Genomic DNA, 11,493 nt, shown 5'->3' on the forward strand with positions numbered 1-11,493 from the left:
AAAATTACACTGATGATGAATATAATGATTAGTATCATCTATTTTATAATATTAAGACTATTTTACATAAAGAAAAATATTGTATTTTACAGTTTCAAGGCTAAGCAAGAAAGGAAAGAATATTGTAACTTTTTTAATACAACAACATTTTTTATCGGTATATTTTGAAAATGAGACGGTATATTTCGGTATATATCTGAGGCTCAGTCACACTGCTACAACAGCTGATCTGATCCCTGAAAATTAATAAATAAATTCTCGTAAATGTTTTGAAGCTTTTATTGTGAGATAGTGGCATAAACAAACAATAATGCTGTCGGTTCAATAGAGCAGCACTTATATCATCTTTCCGAACGCTTTGGAAAACAATAATACATCATATTTTGCACAAGGATTCGAGGGCATCAATTCCAGCTCCAACCGTGCCACATACATACACATACATACATACATATGTAGAACTGCACGGTCCCAGCCAGCGCCGCTTAGCACATCATTTGACGTCCTAAGTTTGCTTTTACCACAAGCCCGATCCCCGATAAAGTCATCGGCCCTATCTGCAATTACTGCAAACCTTTGCGAAAATTGTAAGCATTTGTGTCCGACCCGTTGGCTTTCTATTCTATTGTTCGGTGGCAGAGTGGCCAATTGAATATTGAATATCAGCATGATAGAAGATGATCCGATATCCCTAAGCTACCATTTGGCGAAAGGTAAGATTTTTCTACACAAACTGTCTTGTTTCATGTTCTGCATGTTTTAAACTATGTAGATATGTATGGGATGGCATTATCGCAAGTGATCTATGTACTTGGTGTGTGGCAGCATGCGAAGGTCAGATCTATGATAATTATATGTATGTGTGGTTATAGTGACTGATTTAGAGACTATGAACATATGAACTGTCCCATGGACTTTCATCACTCTGCGAATGCTCTTTTGCACCGCCCCAGTTCCTCTTATCATGATGTGGTCGCTGTGAAAAGAGTGTCTGAGGCGTGACCATGAATGGATGAAGAAGACATGCATCTAGCATCGGAGAGATGAACGACTTTGGATTCTCTTCTCGTACACGCACACCAAAATGCTAAGCTCGATTACGTCCCTTCCCGTCTCCTCGCGAGGGTTCATACTAGGTCGTTGTTGCTTTGGATTTGTTTTAAATGTATTTTCGTAATGTTTAAGTTCATTTCGACTCGACGATGTCTCCGCTCATTAATACGGTTATACGTATATGTATGTCTATATGAACATATGCATATATGTATGTACATATGTACGTATATGTATGTACAAGACGAGCTTATACATATGCGAAAGCAATGGTGACGTCGACACAAGCGCTGGCCTGCCTGGCGCTGATTTACTTTCGGCGTTGCCGTTGCCGCTGTTTTCGTCGGTGGTGTTCGGCTCGTACGAAGTGACAATAAAATTTCATTCAAACGCGTTTCATGCCTGTTTTCGAACGGTCTACGGATCGGATCGCGCGATCGCACGTCGTTGGCTGTGCTGTTCGTCTTCTCAAAGCAAAAACCCAAATAAAGACGAGTCTCGAGTCGAGTCTCTCCACAAAGCCATAGGAAATTTAAATGAAATTTTGTTTAAATCTGAAGCTACATTACGTTCGTTGTAAATAAGCGGCAATTGTTTGCTTTAAGCAAAGCCTGTGATATAGTTGTGTGTACTACTTTTTTTTTAGAGAAAATCAGCCAAAATGAAAGTTCCGACGCGCGACTCAAAATATTCATTCAATTTGAAAATATTCAAATTGCATAACGATAAGAAATCCACAAGCGCCTCGCTGGCACCCACCGCCTCACCTCCACCTAGTAGTACCTCACCTGTGATCTCAACAAAACGAAACTCTTGGCGCACTGCATGGCGTGAGGCTATGGGAAGCGGCTCCAAGGACTCCTCCAGTTCGACGAATGAGCCGTCGACGAAGGAGAGGGATGCGAGCTCTCCTTCATTTTTTGAACAACAACAACAACATCAAAACAAGCGTCAAAGTTCCTCCGATTACATGTTGTCTACTGCCCCCAGCCATAGCCCCAGCCCAAGCCCTGCCGCTTCGCCTGTAGATGAGCTGATGTGTAAGTTTCCACTAGGAATAATACAAGGAAATTCCGTCAGACTTATACAGACAGAGAGATTTAATATGTCTCTGTCTGATCGAGATACTGAATAATCACCAAACATATGTACTTATGTAGTATGTGTCTTTGCTGCGGAATAATTGTACGAACATTTGATTGATAGATTCTGTAGACAGTTTAAGTGGGAGATTCCAAACCCAATAATAGGGTGGATAATGAATGGAATAGAAGTAATTTGGAAACTTTGGCTAAACTTCAATCTCACTTCTCTACGCGAACCAACTTCTGTATAAAATATATGTACTTATGTATGTTCTATATAGTAGACTGGAAAAGATATAGTTTTAATACATTCAATCGCTTGTACTATAATCGAAACGTACTGATCGAGGCACGACCTTAGCGCTATGGTAGTCAAGTAAAGCAGTCGTCTCGTACTGGCGCGTACATAATATCACTGTCTCATTGAGTGGTCAAATACTTGGTACTCGTACTTGGTCATTTTAGACATTTATTCAACCTGCGATAACCGACGCGAGCAAAGTGCAGATAAGAAACGGTGTATTTACTCGCCGACACGCCCTTTCGGGGGCGCACATGTTTTGATTCGATTCGATTCGATTTACCCAATTGTTGCCAATATTCAATAGCTTTTGACGGCTAATATATAATCCGTCAGTCTCAGTCGGCAGTTGGAAGCCATCGACGCGTTGTGCCTTCGGTTGTGTGAGAGTAAAATGTTTCCGGTTTATGGTCGCCCGCTCTAATCGCTCTACCTATACGATTACATACCTTACGATATCTGTACATAAAGTGTAGAAAAAGTTATAATCAACTGCACATTCATACATATGTACATATATGTACCTCAAATACGCACTTGGCTGTGTGTGCATATGGGATTGGGTGGAACCGAATAAACGTAAACGGAAAGCGTGTTAGATTACAAGTTCCGTGTTATGTGCAGCGCGTTCTACGCCTCTCACTCGCGTACCTCAACTGCGGAATAATTTATTTGCTGCTATTTGCATACACTCGCATTCCGTTCATAATAACAATACGGCGAGTTACATCATGCCGGAGGCGCTACATTTTACATCGATCTTTGATCTTATCATCCAAAGCGGTGCGTGCAACTCAAAGATACACCCATACAGACATCGACATACATCATGCATGGGTGTGCATTTATATGCTTGTGTGTGACATAGTTTCTCGGCCACTTCGATCTTGACACAATGAACATGAACCGAAACGCTTTCAAACATTCATTCGGCCAGCAGTTTGAAGTTCGATTTCTTTTCTTTTTTGCTCTTGTAATGTTTTGGAAACTAGTTGCTTGGCTTTGCGGCGCAAACTTGGCCCGAGACTTGACTTTGGTTCAATATTACAAGCATTATTCAGTCTAGTCCATTCTACACAAATTGGGTGCTGCAAAACGAAGTGCTAAAAGTGCGCCCAACACCAGCGGTGTGCAACAATAAAAACAAAAAATTCTCGCACAAGACATGCAATTTGTTGTGATTTGCGGTATTCCCTTGTGCGTCCCGAGCGTCAAGCATCAATGTTATGTATCATGCAGGAGCTATAGCTATAAATATGTGTATACATATATGTTTTGTTATATATTATATTGTATATATTTTTTAGTGTTGAAATTTTTCTTTTTCGAGGTTATTGGAATGATTGCAACCCTAGAAAAATACATATCAAAAATTTGACAGTTAAAATTTAATCAACTTCGAATATCAGCAATGATAATCGTGTAAAGTGTAGGGTGGCACAGTTCCCGTTAATATACATATAGATAAAACATATAGTGAACAAACAGTGGCAACTGGAATGGGATTTCCTTTTGAGACATATGGAGGTGCTACAACGCAGCGGTATCCTCTGTCAAGTTCATAGAGGGGCAGTTGGGAGACGAAAACTCCTGATAGGTAAACGCACAGCACATCACAGATTTCTCAGATTGATAGGGCGGACGTAGCTGAAGGTCGACTGAAGTGTTTCCCAATATAAAATGCCATCATCTCTAAATATTGACTTGCTTCTCTCCGTTTTTTCAGCAATGCCATGGTTTGGCATGGACATTGGCGGCACCCTCACAAAATTGGTGTACTTCGAACCCAAGGATATAACGCCAGACGAACAGGATCGCGAGGCGGGCATTTTACGGAATATACGACGTTATCTAACCAAAAACTCTGCATATGGCAAAACCGGACACCGCGATACGCACTTACAGGTAAGGTGATCCCCCTCCGCTCACACGAGCAGAGAGGCAGAGAGAGGCAGAGTTTGATCAATGATTCAAGGGCACTCATATACCATACTATTATCACCTTTAGAGCCAAGCACTTTTGGTTGATGACATTCGTTGCATTTCATCATGAATACTGGATGGCATGGGTGTGGTGTGCCTTTTGTAACAAAATGTGGAAGAAGCACTTTTGAGGGCCATTATTCCATCATCATCGTCATTATCATCTAAAATATGATCAAGAGGCGATATTTGCGCGTCTAGAGTCAACAAGGCACCTTGTGCAGGTCGGAATGGGTCGCCGTCTGATGATTTCATATGCACGCTGGTCTCTCTGTGTGTCTAAGATTTCCGTTTGCACATCACCGCACTGGAGTGCTTAGTTTAGGGCTGTGCGTCGTTTCACAAACATTCGTGTGAATCCTCTATAGCTGATGATGGAGATTTAAGCTCAAAAGAGCAACACTTCTACCGTATTTCAACTGCATGTCAAATCAGAGATGCGCACGCTCGCTGGCTGGCTGGCTGCCTGTCGGGCTGGCACATGGAAATACAAACTACTACCCAATAGGGCAGTGCCAAAAGGTACATTGAATAAATAGCGAAACTACGGATACATACATATAAATGTTTACGTACTCGCACTGTAGGAAGGGAAGGCTTTGACGACAAAAGCTTACATGGCGCGATCGTTGACTTTTGCACTTGTGGCTGTTGTTTTTTTAATGGGGCGCGTCGAGTCGTCAGTCTATTGGCATATTTATGAAGCTTAGTGCACTCGTGTTCCTGGCCAAAAAAACTGGCCTCTAATATATACGAAGTAGTACTTGGAATGTTCCATTTCAAAGCATCTTGCACAACGCACTGTGACGCACAAGGCAATGTAAAAAGAACAAATACTCGAAGTACAACGATTCTTTGAATTATAAATAACTTCTTATATATGATTAACTCTTTCTTTAATCATATCTCTTGCAGATGGACAATGTGGAGATACGTAAAAGACGAGGGTCCCTGCATTTCATTAGGTTTCAGACCACTGATATGGGCAACTTTCTGTCCCTGGCCAAGCAAAAAGGCATGGCCGAACTGGTGACCACTGTGTGCGCCACGGGGGGAGGAGCTTTCAAATTCGAGAAGGATTTTCGCGATCAGGTCAACATGAAGCTGGCCAAATTCGACGAGCTCGATACGCTAATCAAGGGTATACTCTTTGCCGATCTCCACAATCGCACCGAATGCTACTACTATGAAAACGCACGAGACATCATGTAAGTAAAGGCCACACCACATCAGACACATCCATATTATACTATTTATGTATGTAGTTTCGATGATTCTCTTTCTTGCAGCAAAAGCGAGAAGCGTGCATTCAATTTTTCGCAACCATTTCCATTCATATTGGTGAATGTTGGCTCCGGTGTGTCCATTCTGGCTGTCTACGGACCCGACAACTACAAGCGTATCTCAGGCACAAGGTTGGTACATTTCATAATAGAGCAAAAGGATCCTCCTCCCTAATTCCTTGGCTTCGCTTTTCTTTTTGTTTAGCTTGGGCGGCGGTACATTCCTCGGACTATGCTGTTTGCTGACCGGCTGCACAACCTTTGAGGAAGCTATACAGCTAGCTACCAAGGGCGACAACAGGAAGGTGGACAAGTTGGTAAAGGACATTTATGGCGGCGATTATAATCGCTTTGGTCTGCCCGGAGATTTGGTGGCATCCAGGTAACACACGATAAAAGCCGGGCTTCCCTTTAAAGCCAGTTTTTGTACATATTCCGATCCGTTTGTTTTCAGCTTTGGCCAAATGCACATCGATGACAAGCGGGTTTCAGTGTCCCGTGAAGACCTGGCCAATGCCACACTAGTCACTATAACCAACAATATTGGCTCCATAGCACGGATGTGTGCACTGAATGAGAAGATTGACAGGGTAGAATATTAACACAAGATCGGTTGGAATCGCAGACTAACTTGATAAATCTTTTAGGTGGTCTTTGTGGGAAACTTTCTCCGTGTAAACCCCATATCCATGAAGCTGCTGGCGTACGCTATGGAGTTCTGGTCGAATGGCACAATGAAGGGACTCTTCCTGGAGCATGAGGGATATTTTGGTGCCCTGGGATGTCTACTGCAATTTAATGGCGAGCTAGCAGCTGCTCTGAATGAAGGCCTTGACCATCCGCAGTGCGCTGAGCACTTAGTCACGGATGCGAGTGCGTGTGCGGCAGAACCGCCGATCCCTTCCACAGCTGATAAGCCTTCAGAGAAATCACCGCCGCTCTCGCCAGCAAGCAAACACTCTACTAGGTAGTCGCTGTAGCACCATGTTCCTCCGTGTACAGTAGACCTAAGATTACTTGGGCAATGGAAATATGAAAAATGGATCGATCCTTTGCAGACTATTATCTCGGTATTCAACATAATTTTTTTTCGGCTTAAGTTTATACACGTTTTTATACATCGCAAGGTTGCCGCCAGTTGTAAATGCATGAAATTACAGAATAGATAAAAGTGCCTGCTAAAAAAATCACGACCAATTTTGGCCCCCAATCTGAGCCGAACTTCCGCTTTCCTTTCCTTTCCTTTCCTTACCGATTTGACGAACATATGCACGTGTCTGTGCACTTTCATAAGTGAATTTTACTAGCATAACGTTGTAAGATACGAGTATACATATGTTACAACGATTTCTGGTAGTTTTAGTTTAATTTTCTACAGTGATAGATTATAGCTCACGGAAACGTATTACAAATACAACTAGACCAGGAAATTGCAATTTGAAAGTCAAAGTAAAGTCTCGCGCGCAACGTACAGTCCATGTACATCACGTATTACATACATGCATCAAGGTACATATGTCTATACATATGTAGCTTTACGATACGATACGATATTCATGCATACTTATAAGTTTCTATCATAACGTTTGTGTACATGATTTTTAAGTGGATGTTTTAAAGTTTCTAATTTAGCAAATAAGTTTTGTGGTTCCAATTTGTCGGCAGGTCAATAAAATTTGTTTTAAAAAAATATAGTTTTTTTTTAACAATTTACCATTAAATATTTACACACTTTGTTGATGAAACTATAGAGACCTTTTAATCTTAATTTCGTGTTTCGGCTCACATTATTCTACATATTCGCATTATTTGTTTGCCACCTCTTTTTTAGTAAGACCTGGTCTGCAAGCTTAGATATCAATCCAACAAATTTAAACTAGTAGAGATAACATAGAATCCTGTCGATGCAGCAGAAACCATCGGAACCCATCGTATGTGAATGCCCTGCGCTCTATAGAAGGAGATCTCAACCAGATTTGGGAAACACGATCTGAAAAAATTCGTCGCTTCATTGAAAGCCTCAACTACAGGGATCTTCCACATCCTACAAATCCTACTGGATTATGGGTATTTTTAAAATTTCCCCAGCAGTGTTAATGTTGTTCTACTTCGTTAACAATTAAAAGATATGTATAAGTAAATGGTTAAAGTGCAACACGGCCTTTTTCAGAATAATAAACATCTGTAGTGATCCGTCTGTATGTTATATTTTGTATCATATATACAGCCTTATTCGCTTTTACTTAGCTGGCATTCTTTGAACTAAAAAGGATGGCTTAACCGATTTTTTTGGATGTGAATATCTAGTGCATAAGTCTACGGGTAATCTGCTATACATTTTTTGGCCATTGACAATTGAAAACAAGGTTCTTTGTTAGCCATTAAAATCATAGATGTGGCTATAGTCCCTGCGAACACCGCAGTTGGCCTTAAAGTCGAACACCCGCAGATTGTGGTCCGTGGCCACAAACAAATATTGGCTATCACAGGCTAGACTGTAAACGGGCGACTGGCAGTTCCGCTGACGCGTACGGCCGGGAAAGAACAACTGCACGTATTTGGGCATTCGAATGTCGTAGAGATTGACGCGGGCATGTCGATTGGTGCCGCAGAGCACCGCATACAGGCCATCGTACTCAAGGCAGTAAAAGGACGAGTCGAACGGATCCTCCCAAATGGCAACATCTCGATCGACGCGTCGGTCAAACATTCTAAATGTTGTATCGAAATTTGCCGTGAAAAGAATGTGTTCATCCTTTATTTTAAGATCATATATGGAAATGGTGTTTGAGCTGTGAACAACCTCCTCGCCACTGTGGAAACAAATCGGGTCAGCATTATTGAAAAATGAGCGGTCTGTAAATAAATAGTTACCTGTCCACGTGGATAGCCCGTAATGCACGCCGACCTTTGTCTGTGTAGAGACCCCCATAGAGCCATTCACCATTAGCACTCAATTTCAGAGACTTAAATGAATGCTGCAGTTTCATGGCCAGATCAAAGTGCGTCAGTCCAAACTCTTGGGAACGCTGCCACACCTTGCAGCATGTATCGGTGCTGGTGACATATACGTCATTTATGAAGTCGACGCAGTATAGATACTCGTTGGGCTGGTGCATTTGCTGTTCGGTGATACCATTTTCATCGCACAAAAAGCACGCGCCGCAGACTCGACCCGCAAAGAGTGTGTCTTGCCTCTTTACAAAGTCCGATATGTCGCTTCTCGTGGGAGTGGTGATCTCTTCGTCAAACAATCGGGGCAGGGCTTCGGTAGTTGGTCGCCGGTATTTGCGTATATAACTGTCATGCGTGACGTACAAGGCGTCTTTTTCGAGGCACAACTTCGTTGGGAACAGATGCGCATGGTGATAGTAGGGACGTTCGCGGTATGTTCCGCTCAGCCAATTTCGCGATACTTGAAGTCTCTCATGATAAGTAAGACGCGTTTTGTTTCTGAACGATGATAAGATATTCTGTTAACAGACACTGCCTTCGCTTCCACATCCTATTCAACTATTCAGACCTTTTTTCCACACAAGGTTCATTTCTATGGCCGCACAAGAGTAGGTCCCTCGTAAGTGGGTAAAAAATGTGAGCATCTATAATCCTTCCTAGGTACTGGTTAGCCTTGCCTAGGGACATCAACTCGCTCTCAGAGCAATACTTGAAAATCACCAGAAGACAGTCAACGTTCAGATCTGTGATCTTCATTATAATTTCAATGGAATTACGAAAAATATGGTTTATTTACATTTTTTGGTCAAAATAATGTTTTCAGTGTGACTGAATCCTAAAAGAAAAAAATCTCTTGAAAAATACCAAAAGTTGAACAGAAGAGATAGTATTTTATTTGCGAGTTTTTGTTTGAAATTTGTATGATTGCGCTGAGGGTATTCCGTTACTTGCTGAATTGTGTGTACTATTAAAAATGTAGTTCATTTTTGTATACCCTGTACTTAAAGAGTACAAGTACGCTTAATTCTAAGGGACTGTAAGAGCAGGAGCAACCGGATTTCGTAAGCAAGACTCTTGCGATTCAGACTGTCGTTAAAACAAGAGTTCTTCTGCTTGATTGGGCTGTAGAGATACCCCCGATCTGAATACAAATTTAAATTCAGATATCCGAGTGGAGTGACCACCTATATTAATTATAAAAACTAAATTCAGAACGTCACGCAAGAGATTTGCATCTGTCGATGTAAGCCGGCTGTATAAATAAATAATGAGGAACTGAAAATTTTGGGGACAGTGGTCCCGAAAATATATATTGTATATATAATTGCGTCTGTGCGTACAGTGCACCTATACTATAAAAGTTTGCAGTTATTTAGTACGCAGTTTCCGCAATTAGTCACGAGTCTCCGCCGAAATACTTGTGCTAAATACCTGAAGAAAACATTTGATTGAAAAAAAATGTCGTGGAAATTGTTTGATCTGTCTAGAAAGTATATCGCATCTCGTTCGAGATTTTTACTTTAATTCCGAATAAATCAATCTCACGTAATTGATTGGTTTTTATACCGTACGAATGAAAGTGTACTTGGATGAATCGAAATAGCGTAGAAATTGGAAAGCTAGAGAACGTTATTAAGAGAAACTACATACAAAGTGGAACGGCTTTGAAAGGTTGGGGTCGTGGAAAGTAGTTGACATGGTTCTAGTCTACTTAATAGTTGTAAGGGCACTTACATGTTAGAACTTTGAAAGTGAATTTTGTTGGTTTGTTACACTGGTTTTAATTTCACAGACATCAAACTATGGCACATAAGTTTTTCAATTCGAATTGAGTTTCACGTTAGTTTAGCCAGCTATAATAGTGCGTATGAGGAGGGAAAATGTGATGCTGTTTCTGCTGTTCCTAGTTATGGCAATCCGAATTGACATGGCCTTTGTCTACCTACATATCTACTGAAAATGGTCACGATTGCATATATGGGATATGCTGCAGATGCAATGCAGATGTTTTCATAACGTTCTTTTAATTGCTAGCCAACTTAAACTACGATACGTTCGTTGCTTACGTTTTCTTACGTTTTCTTACGTTTCCTAACATTATCTGAACATTCTGGAACCTATAACTGATATCTTAGAATAGGCATTGAGCTCTGAAATTCGAGAGTCACAATGTGCGAAGGTGACGTCGCTGTCAGCAGTTTTTGCGTTTTGCGCAGTAAGCTCGCTCGCAGTTCTCATTCAGTCGGCAATTTCATAATCTGACGACGAATGGAAGTGTTGTGCTCGAGCACAGGTAGGTCGGCACACACTCACACACACATGTGCACGCGATGTACATATACAATCCGTAAGTATGCACACATGTGCAGCCCCTCGTCACGTCGGCATGTCGGAAGACAGTGGTGTTGGGGAATCTTGTTGATAGGAAAATACCCTGCCGTTCATAATATCAGTTAGCCCCAGTGGCGTCAGTTTATTGATATTGCATGGCAAAAAGTAATCATGGTGCTCTGGAAGTCACGTTCGCCATCATGATAAATGCTATTATTCTTCCCCCTTCAACTTGCTAAAACCTTCCTAATGCATAATCAACAAAATAGCCCGAGCTTTAGCAAGAATTTGTTGGACCTTTAACTGAAAAGTCTTGATTGATCTTCGAAAAATTAATTTCAAATTTATAACCTTTTCAGTTAGAATATATCTCAAAAATCATTTTTTAAATAATGAATTGAATTCCAGTAACCAATCATATCATAATGAAGTTTTGCGATTTGTCTATAACTATTCCAAGCTGTTACCTTTAGCTAGTGAAAGCTCTTGGTACCCTTCGGTA

At 41.2% G+C, this 11,493-nt stretch overlaps 2 protein-coding genes across 8 annotated transcripts; one reads left to right on the plus strand and one right to left on the minus strand.

The window, feature by feature from the left end:
• Positions 1 to 193: 193 nt before the first annotated feature.
• Positions 194 to 6,892, plus strand: fbl (pantothenate kinase 3 fbl). Of its 7 annotated transcripts, none has more exons than XM_015188012.2 (7): positions 194 to 713; positions 4,166 to 4,344; positions 5,338 to 5,630; positions 5,688 to 5,837; positions 5,911 to 6,087; positions 6,160 to 6,295; positions 6,353 to 6,892. In XM_015188012.2, exons 1-7 carry the CDS (start codon positions 668 to 670, stop codon positions 6,674 to 6,676), a joined length of 1,305 nt encoding a protein of 434 aa, XP_015043498.1. In that variant the 5' UTR covers positions 194 to 667; the 3' UTR covers positions 6,677 to 6,892. The 7 variants fall into 7 exon arrangements, with proteins under 7 accessions (XP_015043498.1, XP_015043501.1, XP_001354129.2 ...); XM_015188015.2 differs by having other exon boundaries at positions 195 to 713; positions 5,712 to 5,837; XM_001354093.4 differs by lacking the exon at positions 194 to 713 and adding an exon at positions 1,445 to 2,093 and having other exon boundaries at positions 5,712 to 5,837.
• Positions 6,893 to 7,298: 406 nt separating this feature from the next.
• On the minus strand, positions 7,299 to 9,514 carry LOC4813970 (F-box/WD repeat-containing protein 4). Its single transcript, XM_001354092.3, has 3 exons — positions 9,229 to 9,514; positions 8,580 to 9,158; positions 7,299 to 8,518 (listed from the first exon to the last, which is right to left on the minus strand). Exons 1-3 carry the CDS (start codon positions 9,414 to 9,416, stop codon positions 8,080 to 8,082), a joined length of 1,206 nt encoding a protein of 401 aa, XP_001354128.1. The 5' UTR covers positions 9,417 to 9,514; the 3' UTR covers positions 7,299 to 8,079.
• Positions 9,515 to 11,493: the final 1,979 nt, after the last annotated feature.

Source organism: Drosophila pseudoobscura, chromosome X (assembly GCF_009870125.1).
Source record: "Drosophila pseudoobscura strain MV-25-SWS-2005 chromosome X, UCI_Dpse_MV25, whole genome shotgun sequence".
Lineage (NCBI taxonomy): Eukaryota > Metazoa > Arthropoda > Insecta > Diptera > Drosophilidae > Drosophila > Drosophila pseudoobscura.